General features: G+C 44.0%; 4 protein-coding genes across 6 annotated transcripts in view; 2 read left to right on the top strand and 2 right to left on the bottom strand.

Moving 5' to 3' along the window:
- Positions 1-1,503, top strand: part of dync1h1 (dynein, cytoplasmic 1, heavy chain 1) — a 41,907-nt gene extending 40,404 nt beyond the window's left edge. The window contains exons 75-76 of the mRNA XM_056590417.1: positions 188-312; positions 862-1,503. Of these exons, the coding sequence (XP_056446392.1) occupies positions 188-312; positions 862-990 (254 nt within the window). The 3' untranslated portion in view covers positions 991-1,503. The remainder of the gene's footprint in view (positions 1-187; positions 313-861) is intronic.
- A 412-nt stretch (positions 1,504-1,915) lies between these two features.
- On the bottom strand, positions 1,916-6,520 carry LOC130382591 (uncharacterized). 2 transcript variants are annotated; one of them, XM_056590424.1, is made up of 5 exons: positions 6,250-6,520; positions 6,111-6,163; positions 5,863-5,931; positions 3,803-3,898; positions 1,916-3,452 (listed from the first exon to the last, which is right to left on the bottom strand). In XM_056590424.1, exons 1-5 carry the CDS (start codon positions 6,281-6,283, stop codon positions 2,811-2,813), a joined length of 894 nt encoding a protein of 297 aa, XP_056446399.1. In that variant the 5' UTR covers positions 6,284-6,520; the 3' UTR covers positions 1,916-2,810. The 2 variants fall into 2 exon arrangements, with proteins under 2 accessions (XP_056446399.1, XP_056446398.1); XM_056590423.1 differs by having other exon boundaries at positions 1,921-3,452; positions 5,863-5,934.
- Positions 6,521-6,571: 51 nt separating this feature from the next.
- On the top strand, positions 6,572-16,240 carry wdr20a (WD repeat domain 20a). Its single transcript, XM_056590419.1, has 4 exons — positions 6,572-6,884; positions 8,463-8,645; positions 8,906-10,276; positions 11,030-16,240. Exons 1-4 carry the CDS (start codon positions 6,621-6,623, stop codon positions 11,081-11,083), a joined length of 1,872 nt encoding a protein of 623 aa, XP_056446394.1. The 5' UTR covers positions 6,572-6,620; the 3' UTR covers positions 11,084-16,240.
- Positions 12,390-18,261, bottom strand: LOC130382589 (MAPK/MAK/MRK overlapping kinase-like). 2 transcript variants are annotated; one of them, XM_056590420.1, is made up of 12 exons: positions 17,754-18,261; positions 17,005-17,119; positions 16,624-16,713; positions 16,441-16,511; positions 16,147-16,225; positions 16,012-16,060; positions 15,745-15,923; positions 15,286-15,387; positions 14,982-15,155; positions 14,544-14,703; positions 14,051-14,248; positions 12,390-13,955 (listed from the first exon to the last, which is right to left on the bottom strand). In XM_056590420.1, the coding sequence occupies exons 1-12, from the start codon at positions 17,938-17,940 to the stop codon at positions 13,878-13,880; spliced, it is 1,482 nt and encodes a 493-aa protein (XP_056446395.1). In that variant the 5' UTR covers positions 17,941-18,261; the 3' UTR covers positions 12,390-13,877. The 2 variants fall into 2 exon arrangements, with proteins under 2 accessions (XP_056446395.1, XP_056446396.1); XM_056590421.1 differs by lacking the exon at positions 17,754-18,261 and adding an exon at positions 17,256-17,527.
- Positions 18,262-18,270: the final 9 nt, after the last annotated feature.

Genomic DNA, 18,270 nt, shown 5'->3' with positions numbered 1-18,270 from the left:
ATAAAACATCTGAGTGAAACAAATGTACAAAAATTCAAAATCGTTATAGAAATTCGATTAATTTCACAGCACAATTACAAAGTCCCCCGCTCTGAATGAATCCAGGGACAGATACGAGTCTATAGCCATCAGTGTTTTCTAGAAGCCACTCTAACTGGGTTTTCTCCTCAATGGGCTTCTCTTGCAGGTCTGAAACTGCAGGGGGCCACGTGTGCCAACAACAAGCTGTCTCTGTCCAACACCATCTCCACCGAGCTGCCCCTCACTCAGCTCCGCTGGAACAAACAGGGCAACGAGGAGAAGAGACCCATGGTAGGACCAACGTTCTTCCTCTATTCAGCCACTTAGCCACTTGGGGTTTATGTTGCCACGTCGTTCATGAAGCCAGTAAGGTGTAGGCATGTTGCTCAGGGTAGACTGCAATCATTATGACCCAATCCAGAACTGTTCAGCTGGGAGTAAAACACCAAGCTAACCAGTAGACAACCCACAAAACAAGCTTGCAGCATACCATATGTAAACCTTCTGATATCAAACATTATATCGATATGCCCATGTTCAAAAAGCACCTTAAAGGGGACATATTATACCACCAGGTGTGAGTGTCATTAGCCTTACAAGCCATTGTGAAAATCTGCCCCATATGATGAGCAAGGTTTACTTCAGTCCACTGGGTAGGCTGGTAGACTGATCCATCCAGCACAGATCTAGGTGGACACGCCCACTAGGGATGTCATATGGGGCAGATTTTCGAAACCGCTTGTAAGGCTTATCACACTCACAAACCCCCCCAAAAAAGTTTTTTTATTATTAAGTTTGGGCATAAATTGAAATGGTCGTCCTCTCGTGCTTCCCTTCTAGGTGACTCTGCCCGTGTACCTGAACTTCACCAGGGCAGACCTTATCTTCACCGTGGACTTGGACATCGCTGCCAAGGAGGACCCACACAACTTCTATGAGCGCGGAGTGGCTGTCCTGTGCACAGAGTAGAGCTCAAGAAGACTGGCACTCGTTCACTGTTTAACTCCCATATTAATCATCGAAACACTTAGTGTCGTTTTCCTGTTAAGATATCAACAAGTAGCAGCCTGGAGTGTTTTACGATAGAAACAGCAAAGTTTAGTGTGAGGCAGTAATCTACATAACATCCATTAACGCAGTTTATGAAAAGTAGTTTGAGGGTCAGAGGAAGTGAGTTATCGGTTGGTTACTAACAAAGTAGAGGAGAAGTAGAGAAAGAAATGCAATGTCTTTTTAAGGAGGAACCTGAATGTTTTTAAGCGATCAAAGTTGGAATAAAATTAACTGCTACATTGAATTCTGTCTCTTGATTGCTATTTTGCATTAGATTTGTTAAGCCCTATTTCAAGGAGGGCTATCTGGTTGTTATAGGAAAGGTTTTTTTATAAGGAAAACCTCGAGCCAATGTTAAATCACAGCAACCAGCCAATTTTCTTTCCATTATATACCTCCTAACCATCTACAAAAATAAAGGTGAAACATTGAGTTGTCTTACACTACGTCTGACCAATAGACCAAACAGACTTGGGTTTGTTCAACTACAAGGCCGTTTTTTTTTTTAAACTATCTTGTAGTTGAACAAACCCAAGTCTGTTTGAGGACAAATGGGGTGAGTAATCAGGCCTTGTGTGCTGGTGATGAGCTCCCATGCAGTGATTTCTCCGCACAAAAACAGATTGATTGGATTGAAAGGAATCAAAGAACCTTTGATTGCGCTCCAACCTCTTCCGATTGGAATGAGATGAGTGTTATTCAGCATAGGTGTTGATGTCATAACTGTTTGCCTCCGGTGTAGGAGGAGAACTGGGATTGGGCCTAATTCTCACTTCATTGAAGGAAAAAGGCAGAATCATCTTACTGGCCTTGAGCCAAACTTCCGAAGAAACACATTTAACCCTTTGACCTTCAAATTAAAATGCATGTTTGTATTGCATATTTTGATACACACCATGATGAAATGATGTGGTATACACATTTTAAAATGAGTAAATCAGGTGTATACAACAGAAGTGGGCCCACATGTAGACAATATCTTTTGCAGACAGCTTTTCAAGGTACCATAGACTACAATATGTTGATACAATGGAAAACTTTCCCGTTATCCCTAATACCGTGAAGACCATTAGCTCGTCATAACTTCACAGGCCCAGGGGAAGCTGACATTATGGTAGAGTAGGTGTAATGAAGAGCTGTAATTTCAAGGATCCTTGATATGTTACTTATGGGGAATTGTGTTCATGTTTAATTTGCAGAATGCCATGTGATGTTTATGTGGTATACTTGGGGGAAAAGGGTAACCTGTATATCTTAGTTTTGAACAATGAGTTCAAGGTAAAAGGAATCCAGGAGTCCACTTGCTGTGACAAAAGAATATATATTTTACATGAATCAAACATCCTTTTAAAGTGCATAATGTTAAATACCTGTCGAACAGAATTAGAATAGTCTTCTCCAAACTGGCAAGTCAGACTAATGCCTTCATTAGAAAAAGTGTGGTTTGTGCAATAAACGCAAACAACTGAAGTGGCTGAGGTCAGATGTGTCTTCTGGTGAGGTAATCATGTCTAACGCAACACTTTGAACGACTACGTTAACTCAAATTGCAATGGGAAAAGGTCAAACAAGGTAGTAGGCATTTTACCTGTTTGAATCATCAGGGCACTGAATTACAAGGTGCAAAAATCGGTCTCACGTGCAATCCAAACTAGTTCACTTCAAAGGCGTACAAAAAAAAAATGCGCCACAATGTTAACGAGGGTCTTCCAAACATCTCGGGCAGCACAGTCCCCTTACCCCGGCTCTTCCTTCATGCTGACAACACACTGCCTCTTCCTCTGCCCAGACTCTCCCACCCCCGTCACGTGAGGCCCCATCATCTTCCTCTTGTACAAGCAGCAGCCGTCGCTGCTGGGGCCAGGGGACCTGTCAGAGGGGCCGCTGCCCCCCGCTGCCCCCGCAGTGTGAGGGGGGGACCGTGCGCAGGGCGGTGGTGTCGGGGTTCTGATGGCGCTGTTCAACCCCGAGTCCTCAAAGCGGTCATCCTCTCCCTCAGGACGGCCGTGCCCGGACCCCGTCCTCCCCGCAGGGTCCCGGCAGACGCTTCGGCCGCTCACCGGGGACCGGGGGGAAACCCAGAGCTCGGACGAGCTGCCGTCCGAGTCCATCAGGACGTCCGCCGGCTGCTGGGTCAGCAGGGGCGACCCTGTGGTGGTGGTGGTGGGGGTGGTGGAGGAGGGGGGGGGCGCCCGGGGCTCACGCTTGGTCACCTCCAAGGGGGCCGACGCCGGTGGCTGGAGGGGGACGAGGCGTCTGCTCCGGCACAGGAAGTGGCTGCGGGCGCACCCGTGCTGCCTGGGTCTCCCGCGCAGGAGGCCTGCAGCGTGGCGGGACTCATCGGAGTCCTCTGAGCTCCCGTCGTAGGGGTCCAGGTACTTTAAAGTCACCATAGAGAGGGGGTCTTAGGGGGAGGGGGGGCTTAGCCACAGAATGGGTTAAAGGGCTCATGTCATGCCCCCCCAGGTGTGGATAGTGATTTCATAGTGACGCCACAAGCGGGCGTGTCCACCCAGATATATGAAGGATAGATGAGCAACGATTGCTACAGTCCACTGGGTAGGATGGTGCACTGATCTATCCAGCGTACATCTAGGTGGACACGCCCACTTGTGATGTCACCGTGAAAATCATTGCTTCCCTGTGCCAAACGGCTCGTACAGGCGAATCCCATCCACACCTGGGGGCATGACATGAGGCCTTTAGTAATGTTAGGTGGAGGGCTCACCCGGCAGTAACATGGAAGCCGTCCCCCGACCTTGTGGGACCATGATGACATGTTCTTTGGAAGAGGTATTTTCTCCTGCCCGTTAGTCACCAAGGCCTGCTCACAGTAATCAGTCATTCAAAAGAGATTTTACAAACACTCTTGAAAACACTGTTTTGGATTGGGACCGCTTGATGAGCAGCTAACGTACCTATAGCTGAAGAGCCTTACGAAGCTGGGTTGAGGCTATATATACCATCCACATGCAACAACTAAAGTCAACAGTGTTAACTTTAGGGCGTACTCACACTAGGCCATCTGTACCGTGCCCAAGTCCGTTTCACACCTGTACCGTGCTAAAGTTTGATTGCCCCACCCCCCTGCTGTGCGCTGGCCTGTGCTCACACACTAGGCAATCTCAACTGGGCCTGAGTACGGTTGCCTCTTGTACCTACGTCATCACGTCAACACCAAGCGTCCGCTGCTTAGTAGAATAACACAGAGCACACAGTTTACACTTTACAGACTTTGTTGCTTACTTGAAGCCGTTGTTACACCGAATGCTTCGACCCACCGAAAAGTGTGACCCCAGGGGGCGCTGTTTGAAGCGTAGACAGGCATGCCAAAAACATCCATAAAACATAAAATCTCCCCCCAACCAATTACCTTTGTATTAAAGGTGCTTGATAAATACATTTGATTAGCACTTTACAGACCCATACAATGGATAGGGCGTTTAGTACGGTCCTTTACCGTTGCTTCTTTTCCCATAAAAAGCTATGGTCAGTGTTAAATTACGCTGCTTTACCTATGAGCATTTCCTATTATAGGCTACTGTGTAAAATGCTGTTTAGAATTAATGTTAGTATCAAGAAAAGAAAGACCCACCGGTGGGGGGGGATCTTATGTTTTATTTATGTTTGTGTTATAATGCACACGTGCATCTTGAGGAAAATGTATAACAGCGCCCCTTTGGGTCACTGGTAAATTACCTGCTTGAGCTAGAACCCCAATTTACCCTCCCGGACCCTGAACACATTGATGGTTTATTGGGTTTAATTCTGTTGTAAATGCGACGGCTCCGCGGTTCCAGGGAGGGGGCTTGGGTAGTGATGCAGTCGTATTAAACAGAGACGTTGAAAGATGGTGCGATCTACGAGAGAAATGCTTTTGTCTGGATAAAAAACAAGTGGTCAGCAAAATAAAGAATATGTTGGCGTTTTTGCACTAGTAAATAGTTAATCGTAAATAGTAAATAGTTAATGTAGCCTACACTCAGACGTCAAAAACGTCATAAATTCATTCATAAAAAAAAAAAACATTCGGGAGTGTGCAAATTATTCTAAAGAGGTCTAGACTCCGTGCAGCCCCTCCTTCTCCAGTGAACGGAGAAAGCCCGCGCCGTGACTAACGGGGTATTTTTTTTAATCAAAAACTCAACTTCACTATCGCACCAACGTGAATAACTTGCCGTCATGTTGATTGTTTAATGGGAAAGAAGGGTCGCATGGACTAATCGTCATCTAGCTCAGGTTGCGTAGCCGTGCGTGTGCGCGTGTCGGCTCATTAGCATCTGTACCGTGGCCAGAGCACACCTGTCCCACGTGTGCTCAGGCCACGGAATGGAAGTGTTTTCGAGTACGTTTGGCGTGCTCACACTAGCCAAACGATCTAGACTTGAGCACGGTACAGGTGTGAAACGGACTAGTGTGAGTGCGCCCTTTTAGTTTACTTTGTTTAATCTGAAAATGTTTACCATCTTTGTAGCCTAAATCTGTTTTCTTCCTGACCACTGGTCATATCATGAAATATACATATTCTCCAGCATGAAATACTATAGTGCTGGATTGTATCCTTTTCAGTATCATTGCCAAATGAATGATGATACTAACATCTTGAATGGTGTCATTATTCACGTCAAGGCACTTTCAACAATATTGTATGTTTAACTTTAAACTCACGTGTTCTGTAGACTCAGTAGCATATGTACCATACAGATCATAATAAATTAAAGTAAAACATGTCAATAGTATTTTGCGATTTGGAGTCTGAAAGGAGATTGTGTCCAAGTTACATTATACCATTGTGCTGGTATCTGATGACCTTGGGCTGTTGTCTGACTCATCCGTGCTGGACTCCACTTTACACATCTCCTGGTGGAAAACATGGGTAGAAAGACCGCAACTAAGCACTACAAATAGGACCTACTTTAATCACTACACAACACATACATGATTATTATTCCACAAAATGCATCCGATACATCGTCTTTCTCGACAAATTTACTCTGATGATTATTTACACACTACGCTTGTGTTTGTGGCCTTACCATGTATCGGAAAGCAAGCTCCTCCACACTGTTCGAACAGCCATCACTGTTAACTGAATTAAAACGGTATACTTATGAAAAAACATGGTAACATTAAATAATGGCTAATGTTAATCTGGAAATTTGTCAAAAGATTTACCAGGACGCAAGTGACCTTTCCTCCGAGGTGGCATATTGCGTAACACGTTTTATAACTTTTTTATTAATGAAATGGCTTTGTGATGATAGCGGTGTAAAATGTATTCGTCAATCTTAATTGTATTTTTACTGATGCATTCGATAATCGACTGGGCACTAACATGTGTATTACCAGCAGCATATGTACCGCCACAAACTTTATATTCCTCAGCGTTGTGCAAAGTCCTGCGATGTCACGAGTGGAGGATGCAAATGATCAATTACGGGCACAAACGGCTGGGGGGAGGGGGAGGTGGAGGTGAGGAGGGAAGGGGGGGGGGACGGAGAGTTCACGCTCCATGCGTAAGATCCGGGCTCGAGGAAAAAGGATGAATGTTAATTTCAAAGATGGCGGCGGAGGGAGGAGGGAAGGAAATGAACGAAATTAAAACTCAATTCACCACTCGGGAAGGTGTCTACAAACTCCTCACTCACTCCGAATACAGCCGCCCCAACCGGGTGCCTTTCAACTCGCAGGGCTCCAACCCCGTCAAGGTCTCCTTCGTCAACGTCAACGACCAGTCCGGCAACGGCGACCGGATCTGTTTCAATGTGGGCCGCGAGCTCTACTTCTACATCTACAAAGGCGTCCGAAAGGTAGCGCGCTAACTTCACTTAATCCACCAAATGTCATCCACACGTACTCCTCTGGTCAGTTGTCAGGGGTTTGATCCAAAGTGTTGTTGAATACAGGGGCGGTGTGTGCGTAGCGTTAAGTTTGGCAGGTGTCTGACTTTGAGAGCGATGGACTGGCAGTTTTGCTTGGAGCTAGGAGCTAGCAGTCCGGTGGCTAATGATTGGAGCTAACTAGCTTGCCACTCAGTTATTTCGAGGCTGATCATTGGTCTAAATACTCCCAACTTATGTTCGGTTCTGGTAGTAATGTGAGCATGCGTCTAAAAATGTGTGTTGGATTTAATTCGATTCCTTGTCGTTGAAGTTGTTGATCGTTTAAAGAGTAGGATTTGAGTGTGACACGGTGCTACTCGCATAACACCTGTCGACGCCCTTTGATTGACAGGTGTCGAAATGACAATGTATGAGAATCCGTGACCTGTCAGTCACTCGTAGTAGTTACTTTAACTGGATAACTTTTTGTGCGAACTGTTGCTGTAATCTATGAAGCCGTTTAAACAAGATATACACAGAAGTTTCAGGACAACTTTCCTGGAGGGATGACCTGGCCTAGATGTTGACGGCTAACGGTAGCTTGTACCAGTCTTGACAGGCGAATAGGTTAAAGTATTTATGTAGTGCTGCATGTACGAAAATTGGCTGGCTATAAGTTACTTGCTCAATGAGAGAATTATTTATCTATTGTTGCATTAGATTGCACTTGGTCGTTCTAATTGTTTAACTAGCGATGTAGAAAATGGCTTTAGGTAACGTTCATTGTGTGATGCTAGGAGAAGCCGGAAGTGTTTTGCTTGCTGTGCTGATGTGGTTGTTGATCATGCGAAGGAACTTGGTGGCACCTAGAATAACTTAATAGTGCCAATATTGATACAAAAAACGTAGTGTAGTTCTACTGTTTGATAAGAGTACACTGGCATAGGTTGATGAAGTATGTCAGTATGAGGTCTTGGGTAGGTTACAGATGCCCAGTCCCTCGTTTTATACTTTCCCTATTTATATTCACAACTTGGTAAATGCATGGCAAGTCCTGCACTCTTGAACTACGTTATTATTGCATATCAGATAATTATCTGGACTGGTATTTATCATTACTGGAAATACTGAACTAAAAAGTTATTGTTTAAAAGAGTAAATCCCTTTGTTCTTTCTCACCCAGTCTTGGAAAAATGTATTTTTATTTAATCATTTTGTCATACTTTGTCAGGTTTTCTTTATGGCCGACTTGTTATTGTATGACGCAGGACAATGCTCTCCTCTTTTGACAAAAAGCTGTATACCACATGGTGAGAGACCCTGTCAAATTAAAGTGAGCTATTCTTTGCACACAATGTCATTATAATATGGCAGGGTCATACAGTGTGTTTATTTATTTGCGTCATTAAGCTCACCCTAATGAGCATTGTTTGCTTTCATGCATGATTTAACTGGGCTTGTCTCACTTCAGTGATTTTTTGCCTGTAATCAAATGCCACATTGATGCCCTCCTTCTTTCTGGCAACTCTGTGTTGGCCTGAGTTTGTGCTCCTCCTGTTTTGATAGGCTGCTGACCTGAGCAAACCCATAGACAAGCGCATCTACAAGGGAACGCAGCCAACCTGTCACGACTTCAACCATCTAACTGCAACAGCGGAGAGTGTATCATTACTGGTGGGGTTCTCGGCTGGACAGGTGCAACTGATAGACCCCATCAAGAAGGAAACCAGCAAACTCTTTAACGAGGAAGTACGATCCAGATTCCCTACTGATGTTTCAAATAACTGTAGTAAATCATTGCACCTTTTTTGGTGGGACTTTTCCCCATTAGTACAATCTTTTGTCTGCATGAGATGCTGTTCATCATCAGGTCCTTTTTTTTGTTGGGTAAATGATTGTCAGCATTAATTAGTATTCATCAGTCTCCTTTCTGTACTTGACTATATCTTACTTATTCTTTCCTCCCACACACCTCATCCACCACCACACTCCTCGTCGTCTCCCTTCAGAGACTCATAGACAAGTCCAGGGTGACGTGTGTGAAATGGGTGCCGGGCTCCGAGAGCCTCTTCCTGGTCTCTCACGCCAGCGGGAGCATGTACCTGTACAACGTGGAGCACACGTGCGGCACCACGGCGCCCCACTACCAGCTCCTCAAACAGGGGGAGAACTACTCTGTCCACACGTGTAAGAGCAAGTCCACGCGGAACCCGCTGCTCAAATGGACCGTGGGCGAAGGCGCGCTGAACGAGTTTGCCTTCTCCCCCGATGGGAAGTTCCTGGCCTGCGTGAGCCAAGACGGCTTCCTGCGGGTGTTCAACTTTGACGCCGTAGAGCTGCACGGCACCATGAAGAGCTATTTCGGTGGCCTGCTCTGCGTGTGCTGGAGCCCCGACGGCAAGTACATCGTGGCGGGCGGCGAGGACGACCTAGTGACTGTGTGGTCGTTCCTCGACTGCCGGGTCATCGCCCGGGGGCACGGACACAAGTCGTGGGTGAGCGTGGTGGCGTTCGACCACTACACCACCAGCGTGGAGGAGAGCGACCCCATGGAGTTCAGCGGCAGCGACGAGGACTTCCAGGATCAGATGATCCACTTTGGACGAGACCGGGCCAACAGCACGCAGTCGCGGCTCTCCAAGCGCAACTCGACGGACAGCCGGCCCGTGAGCGTGACATACCGCTTCGGCTCCGTGGGCCAGGACACCCAGCTGTGCCTCTGGGACCTCACGGAGGACATCCTCTTCCCCCACCTCCCCCTCTCGCGGACACGGACACACACTAACGTCATGAACGCCACCATCCCCCCCCTGGGGTCGACCGCAGTGACCAACACTCCCAGCAACACTACAAACGGAAACAACAGTGGTGCGAGCACGCCGGGCCTCAACTCCACGACGTTACCGCGCTCAAACAGCCTGCCCCCCCCCGCGGGCGGCCCCGCCACCACCCCCACCCCCACCCCCACCACCACCACCACCGCCACGGCCAACAGCACTAACAAGGCCGGCACGGGGGGCCTCACCAGCGGCATCTTGGACAGCGCGATCGCCACGGGCGTGAGCAAATTCGCCACGCTGTCGCTCCACGACCGCAAGGAGCGGCCCCACGAGAAGGACCACAAACGCAACCACAGCATGGGGCACATCAGCAGCAAAAGCAGCGACAAGCTCAACCTGCTGACCAAGAGCAAAGCGGACCCCGCTAAGACTCTAGGCACCCTGCTGTGTCCCCGCATGGAGGAGGTGCCCCTTCTGGAGCCCCTCATCTGTAAAAAGATAGCTCACGAGAGACTGACTGTGCTCATATTTTTAGAGGACTGTTTAGTGACCGCTTGTCAGGAGGGATTTATTTGCACATGGGCAAGGCCAGGCAAAGTGGTAAGTTCTTTTTAATGTCGCGGAAATGTGTGGGAGTCCATGTTTGGGGTTGGTGGGGAAGGAGTCGTCTCCTTAGAAGAAGTCATTTGCTAGGATTTAACTTGGCCCTAAATTTATTCATAAACCATCTTCTAATAAAGCAAATATTTAGAGTACCAATTTAGGCGTAGTTGAAATAGCCATTCACGCTTAAATCATGTCCAACTTGTTTTTTCAGGGGGGGTTTTCGGTGCTTCCCCGTGCAAACCTCTAGGCCTAGATAATTAAGTCTGCTTTTACTGATGAAGACTTCCAATGTAGACACTCTGAGGCATACAGAGGCATACACATACTTAAACCAAATATGAAGATGTTTGAAAAAAGTATTGGTTGTGAAGTCATTCTGGGCCCTCTTAAGGTGTCCAGAGCGTGTGTTTTCGTGTGTTCGCATGCACTCTTGTATGCTTGGCATATTTCTATATTTGAGAGGATTGGTGAAAGAGCCACTAAATTGGCGATCATTTTATTATTGATCCATTTCCAAAGATCCTTGTGAATCCATCTGATAATAACCCTAACCAAAATGTTCCAATTATGAAATGACCTCATTCAAGCAGTCCTCTGAAGACCTTGCAGGCCTTGCTCACACTTCTCTCCCCCAATGCAGGACACAGCAGTGGGGGGATAACCTCTAAAATGACTGTTGTGTTTGCTTGATTTTTCTTTGCTTTGTGAACTCTCCCAATGCAACTCTCCTTGTTTTCCTTTTTCCAGGGCTTATTGTCATCCCAAAACCAAGCCAGCTCTCCCAGTGGAACAGTAGTATAGCCACAATATTTCTGCTGCTAAACCAACCCTGCAACCCTGAGTCTGATGCTGCTCTTCACCCCGCAAGCATTGCAAGTTTTCTTTTCTTTCCACCCCCCCCCTTCCCTCCTCTTCCTCTTCCTCATCGCCCGCCTGCCTTCTTCCTGGTTACATTAATTGCTTTTATATTTCTGTTGATCACTTATTGACCTAGAGGATTGAGAAGACAGAAACAAAGATAGGGGTGTGGTGCAATGTGGGATTATTGTGCTCATGTATCCTTGCCGGGGTTTTAAGATGTTTTTGAATTCCTATATATTTTTCTTCAACTTCAGAAATCTTTATTTACACCCTCTCACTACCCAAAGTGTGACTAGTGACCATTCAGCAAGAGGCTTGCTATTAAAATAAGTTTGTTCATTGTTTAGTCTCCGAGGCTTTATATGTATAGATATATCGATATCGATAGATTTATAGCTATATCGATTGATATATAGCTATGTCTATCTATAGATATATATAATGAGGGAGAGAGATTGGTGAATTAACCTTTTTTATAACCAACCGGCATATTTTAGAATTTGCATTAATTCACATTCAAACACCACTTTTGGTCTCGGTAGAAAAAATCCCTACAAACGACTTTGCACTGATTTTGTTATTTTCTTTGTTTTTATAACTACTATAAAGGAACAAGCAAGATGGTTGAGAACTGCCTTGCTGCAATCGGCTTAAGATACACTCAGTCTGATGAAACCTGAAACCATAAGCTGGATGCTGCAATCAGTCTTTTAAAGGAAAGAAAAAAGTTTGCACTTAAAATTAGTTTAGAAAAAGATGGCTTTACATTTTGGAGCGTGCTCATACTCACACATGGCTAATACAGTAGGTGAGAACAATTCTGAAACTTTAAATATTGAAACATTTATATTAATATTTCAGATTCCAATCTGCTCTGTATCATAATGTGTATATTGTAATTCAGTGAACTGATGGGGGCCTAAGCAAAAGACCATTACTCCAGTGAAGTTTTGTCATTGATAGTTATATTTCTAAAGCCTAAAGTATACATAATAATATTAAAATAATCTTGAATACACGGGTTTCTGTTTTTTTATTTTTTGAGTTGGAAGTCCACTCGCATGTTTGTTTTCTAAATTACTTATTTTAAATTCCCAATGGTGGTAAAGGGAAGGCCCACACTATCCAGATGGCACTGTCACAGATTAAAGTCTTCCAGGGTTCCAAGATGTTGTCGGTTTAAAACTGCTTTTTAGAAAAGTATTTTGAGGTTTGTGAACCTTTCATTTTTCTTAGCCACAAATAAAAACAGACTCATGATGTGGTGAAGGATTTTATTATATACTATCGAGAGGAACAGAAGACGACCATCCGGGTGTGTCAAACTGTTTAGTTTACTTTATTTATGGTGAATCACCAATTACTGCCAAGATGAGTCGAATTACCTTATACATTAACTAGGAGACAAAGATCGAATACATTTTTGTTTAATGTGGATAATATTTTACACCTAACAATTTATTCTTCATTAAAAAAAACACATATTTTTCTCGTTTGTTCTCAACAATGTTCCTTTGTGTCAAGACCTATTACTTGAAACTTTACTTTGTTTTTGCTGCAGCCTGCCGGAGTCCTCAACCAAATGAGACCTGACACATTTTCATTCTAAATGTCCAAAACATTTAGTTTAGATTTAGTCATGCTCTAGTCAATCTCTGAGCAATGCAATTGTTATGGCATAATGCATAGAGTATTTTCTTCCAAATGGGTACTCCCTTCGTTATTACGTGTAGCCTACTACACGTAAAGGTTTTCTAATTGTGTGGATGCACTGTGCAATCAAGTGATGTGTATAACTTACGAACCAAATCCTGCTTATTTACCATGTGTCCACTAAACGTTTTTTTTAGATTAAATTATTACGCATATTAGGAGATGGTAAAGGGGCCGCTTTGGCCCCCCGTAAGACAAAGGGCTGCCCCCAGTGTCTTCGCACTCCGCCTTATTTGTTGGGCCGCTCGTAGTTGAAAAAATATCTGAACTTTTCAGAAAGGCGCTGGTGTCGTCACTGCTGCTCCTCATCAGGCAACCAATGCTTTATGACATGGCGCGGGACTCGTCACAATTGTAAACAAGAAAATGGTGGCTTTATATGTCTGACAGATATAACATGTAACCATTACACATTCTCCTTGCTCTACGGCTGTCAGATTGATCGGGGACAACACCTTTATTAAGCGCCTCCATTAAAAGTATGAGGGCAGGCGTGGTCTTGTTAGTGCTCATTGTGAAATAATGTTCAACAAATGGATACAAATATAGATAATAAAAAGGAAACTATGCAAAGCTGGTTTATAATACAACGTATGTGTATTATAAACTAAATGTGTATGAAAACTAGGGCGGTTTTCATACAAAAATAAAATAAATGCTATTTAGGCAACGGGTCATGATACCTTGCAATATAGAATTGGGAAACAATTTTCTCTTGTTTATATTGTCTGAATTGGAACTTTGAATCAATAATATTACCGTGGGTTACATTGTACAAAATCTCAGGAAAATAAATCGGAAGTTTGATTTTATTAGGCATTTACAGTATCTGTGGATATCTACTGTTCTTGTAATTATTCCTCGAAAGGCCATACATTCAGTTTGTATCTTTCTTTTTTAAAACATATTTGTTTCTGATGCTATACAAAACATCAACGACCAACTTGCATCACACACAAAGGGGTTAAAAAAAGCGCTTTATTTTGTCTTTCTGAGCCCGTCAGGGTTGATGGTCTTTCCCTCAGTAACCTCCACGTTTTCTGTCTAGAGGTGGCATGTAGTAGGCCTTGAGCCCGGCACGATGTGACTCATCCCTGGGCTGGAAGGAGGGGGAAACACAGCTTGCTCAATCAAACCCTGTCTATTAAGCCACACAACAGCCCTCTTTCATCCACGCTCCACAATGCTTCTTACCTTGGCCAACCGTGAATGGCACTTCTTGGTTGAGATTGCAGGCAGTGAGTTCCGGTGGACCCCAGCGTGAGGAGGCACCATGGCGGCTTGGTAGGAGACCTGGGGTCCCGGCACCACCATGTTGAGCTTGGGTAACTCCGCTGCATAGTGGGGGATGTTGCGTCTCATCAGGGGCTCGGTTCCATGTTTTATGCTATGCTGTAGAGTGTAGACACAAAAGCACATGTTCATTTTGACATGCCATGGGTGGGATATTGCTATAGTTATTAATAAATAATAATTAATTATTAGGGTGATTCCCAGCTGAAAGGTTCTGTGTGTGATCAAACATTTCTTATTACCTGAAGGCCATGTACATTTTTTAGCATTATAAAGTACCTGCTCCTCAAAATGAAATGCATATGTTCACTGTAAAGCTTAATTCCAAGTAGCACCTACAATTTTTTCATACAGAGCTTGGGGGAGGTGGGGTAATAAGTTAAGATTGACTCACACTTAATAAAGAAGTCTGTCTTGAGTGTCTTCCCCTCACTTGCTTGCCGATTCGGGCTGGCCGCCAGATGTGCTCTATAGAATGAGGCATCTTACCAGTGTCCCCTGCCTCAACTGCCTCAATAGTCCTCATCAGACTTTCACTTTTCTTCTCAGCCAGTCTGGGAAAACCAAGGTGAGGAGTTATGTTTTAATACGATTAAAAGGATCTACATTTTTTGCCTGATTTGGCGGTCTTTTCATTATCATTTATTCTTGATTTTTTTCCTGAGGTTGAAGTTTAAGCTTAATTAAGTTGAGTGTTTTTTTCACCATGACTGATGTCTGTGCAGTACTGCTGTTTGGCAAATATATATATCTTAAAGGAAACAATCTACCCACTGCAAATGGTAGAATCATAATTTTCAAGGGCGAGTGATCAAGAGTCAAAGAATTCCACCTGATTTCCCGGAAGTAAGTGTGCTGCAAGGCCATCTGCGCGGAGATGCGCTCATCTGGGTCGTAGGCCAACATCTGGTACAGCAAAGACAGGGCTGGTGCCGGACAGTTGGGGATCAGCCGGGAGATACCACTTCCCTTTTTAGGGGGGAAATCGAAACACATCGCCCGGGACCTACCACACAATGTGGGTAGAACTTAGTTTGTGTTGTCTTTTTATGGAACATGAATTTTTTATCGTCATTATTGCTGATGTGTAATCAATTAAGATGAAGCAATGTTAAGGGGATGAAAGGGGAGCTTACTGCTTGAATTTTTGCAGGACGCTGACTTCTGGTGTCCCCAGCACATCGTGGATCTTGGCAATCTGGTCTAGTTCATTCGATCCAGGGAACAGAGGGTTCAAGCTGCAATATATATCATAAATCATTTGTCATTGTCCGTGGCATCAAATTAACACAAAGGTTGAGTTTATGAATTGTTCAACAAGACTTGAGACATGCAGGTTTGAATAAATTCCATACAAAATATGCCAAACATCCTGCTGCTTTGACGATGACACAACCAAATAGGCCGGTTATGAATTATTCCATCGAGAACTGAAACTGAATGACTCCATACAAATTCTACCAAAAATAACTGATTTCATTGGCTGGTTGAAGCATGTCGGATACTAAGTTAATATGACACAAACGACCAACTGCTCCCAAAATACCATTTCTATTGCCAGCGTTTTGAATGCAGTGATCCATGTAATCGGGTACCTGAAGATCTCAAAGAAAACGCAGCCGGTGCTCCAGACGTCCATTTTTAGGCTGTAGTATCCATCTGTGAGGAGGCACTCAGGGGCCCGGTACCAGCGAGTGGAAATGTACTCTGTGTGCGGAGGTTTGGAGTGCACACTCCGGCAGGATCCAAAATCTCCCAGCTTAAGGGTGTCTTGCTGCAACAGGTAGTGTGCAACGAATGAGGAGAGTCATTCCTACAGGGCAAGCTACTAGAAACGGTTTTATTAAACTTGTGCCACTTACTTTAATGAGAATATTTTCTGGCTTCACATCTCGGTGAAAGATGCCACACCTATGATATATAGGAGAAGGGGAAAGCTCTTAATATATGTATATTAGTATCGACTAGTGAGTTTACATTTAAACCTTCATACCCACCTGTGCATATGCTCTAGAGATTTACAAAGCTGGTACATGTATTGTTTGATCGTGGTCTCAGGCACTGGAGATTGTCTACCTAAAAAAAAAGGTACTGGTTACACCAATAATACTTTATTTTGTATAGAATATATTTTCTGATTAATTAACTGGATTATTTAAAAATGAACCATAACCATTAGTCACACACAATACCTGTTGCTTTGTAATTACCATTAATATGTGTAATGTCAGCCTTTATTGTAATATCCTTAGACTAGATTGAATAATTGTTTTCTTTATATATAAACTCACCTTGTATGAATTCATACATGTTCATGTCCATCAGTTCACAAATCAAGGACAGGGTGCCAGATTCTTTGTCACTAAAACATTGAAGAATGGAATGTGCATGTCATTGCCACAAATACAAAATTGGTGTATACTGACCTGACTGGGTACTACACTTAGAAAGAGGGTGAAACGACTATGACTTACAATATCAGCTCATGCAGCTGAATGATATTGGTGTGTGGGCTGAGTCTCTTCATGGCCTGGACTTCCCTAAGGTTGTTCGCCTGCTCTAGACTAAATTAAAAACGTGCATCTTTAATTAGAAGGTAGTGCTGATACAACAGTTGCACATGACATTGCACTGTATACATATTTAATGGAATTCTTTAGATTAGTCATTCAGTAATTAATGTTGCCAACTTTCTCCCCACTCTTGGATAATTAACCACCATAATTTGTTCTGAATTTGATATGAACATGGTAAAATAAATACGACACGTCGGCTGATGTATTAAGTTGCAGGCGTCACGGGTCGAAGCCACTCTACACTTCTTCATGATAATGAGTGATTATGGATTTAAATACCTGGTAATTGTCTGCTTCATGGTTTTGCAAGCGTAGAATTTCCCATCTTTCACACTTTGAGTTTTCACCACCTCTGAAAATGTTCCTTCCCCAATCTTTTTGATTATTTTGTAGCCTGCAAAAATAAAATAAAAACAGGGTATTTTTTTTATGTGCAGCATAGTCCATCGGTATTTTCCTATGCACATGTGAACGGCTAGGGTTAGATGAGAAAACCTTTGTCTTGTCTAAAAGTTTGTTTGCACCCTGACCTGTCATCGTCAGTGACGCGCCTGGACACCGAGCGCATAGCTAGCTTAACTGCAGTTCATATTTCAGATGGTTCTTGTCGTCTACAGGTAGATGATTCATCATTCGCGTTGTCCAACGACCCATTACAATTATTACTTATTTAATAGCCGAGGAAAAAGTAGCGACTCGTCGATATGACAATGAACGCATCACACACACCCGAGCAGATAACCTAGCCCCGGCGCGAACGAAGCCCTGTTAGCTGACCGTTGCCTTGGTAACCGAGCACGCCTCGCCCTCAACTCTGACCCGAAGTGCACTCAGAAGCGAGGGACACCTGCACACCACTGAGGAGAAACGCTGCAAACGCCAAATTAATCGTACAAATGCATTGACTAAATCACCCACAGATGATACCATAGTCTTAGCGGTATTGTATCCTGTAGGCCTCACATTTTTGCACGCAGATACAGGTTGATATCTCATTGTATTCAACAAAATCATAACTCATCAAATACCTTTTTTCCAAAGGGATATGCCGAACGCTAACGTCAGCCCGGATGCTTTTCGATTAGTCGATGGGTTCTTTTTCTGCATTTCGACGGGATGTCCTCTGCTGTCCTCTTCGATGTTAGGCGTTTTACATGCATTTCTAATGCTTGCCCTGTTTTTCACTCCAATAAGCCAGTTTGAGTAGTGCATCATCGTATTATTTCCATTGGTAGAACAAATGCCTACTGCAAGCTTAACATCTTTGAAGGGTCCCTAGTAACAATGGACGATTGCAAATGGTATTCATTCCTTTTTACTGACATCAACAAATAAAAATAAAAACTATCGTGCCACTCTCTGCGCAGGTTCCGCGTGCAGGTGTCATGCACGTGCATGTGTGCAGGCATATGATGTGCTCCTCGTCATATATGTGCACGAAAGACTCATACACGATAGGGTGGCGCGCATGGAAATAATTATGTTTTCAGACAATCGTGCCAGAGTGATGGAGAATCGTGCTATAAAGCATAATTTATTTTGTTG

The sequence above is a fragment of the Gadus chalcogrammus genome, chromosome 5, assembly GCF_026213295.1.
Source record: "Gadus chalcogrammus isolate NIFS_2021 chromosome 5, NIFS_Gcha_1.0, whole genome shotgun sequence".
Lineage (NCBI taxonomy): Eukaryota > Metazoa > Chordata > Actinopteri > Gadiformes > Gadidae > Gadus > Gadus chalcogrammus.
The sequence above is the reverse complement of the archived record's forward strand: the minus strand, read 5'-3'. Positions and strand labels throughout refer to the sequence as shown.

What these genes read in the sequence shown, in the direction of transcription:
- LOC130382591 (XM_056590423.1), bottom strand. Translation starts at nt 6,283, where the DNA reads ATGCCACCTCGGAGGAAAGGTCACTTGCGTCCTG. An exon ending in GAAAGGTCACTTGCGTCCTG is followed by an intron (nt 6,164 to 6,249) that starts GTAAATCTTTTG and finishes GTTTTAATTCAG; the next exon opens with TTAACAGTGATGGCTGTTCG. An exon ending in AGCTTGCTTTCCGATACATG is followed by an intron (nt 5,935 to 6,110) that starts GTAAGGCCACAA and finishes GTTTTCCACCAG; the next exon opens with GAGATGTGTAAAGTGGAGTC.
- wdr20a (XM_056590419.1), top strand. Translation starts at nt 6,621, where the DNA reads ATGTTAATTTCAAAGATGGCGGCGGAGGGAGGAGGGAAGGAAATGAAC. An exon ending in GCAAACTCTTTAACGAGGAA is followed by an intron (nt 8,646 to 8,905) that starts GTACGATCCAGA and finishes GTCTCCCTTCAG; the next exon opens with AGACTCATAGACAAGTCCAG. An exon ending in GGGCAAGGCCAGGCAAAGTG is followed by an intron (nt 10,277 to 11,029) that starts GTAAGTTCTTTT and finishes TCCTTTTTCCAG; the next exon opens with GGCTTATTGTCATCCCAAAA.
- LOC130382589 (XM_056590420.1), bottom strand. Translation starts at nt 17,940, where the DNA reads ATGATGCACTACTCAAACTGGCTTATTGGAGTGAAAAACAGGGCAAGC. An exon ending in GTCCTGCAAAAATTCAAGCA is followed by an intron (nt 15,156 to 15,285) that starts GTAAGCTCCCCT and finishes ATTGTGTGGTAG; the next exon opens with GTCCCGGGCGATGTGTTTCG. An exon ending in ACTTACTTCCGGGAAATCAG is followed by an intron (nt 14,704 to 14,981) that starts GTGGAATTCTTT and finishes TGGTTTTCCCAG; the next exon opens with ACTGGCTGAGAAGAAAAGTG.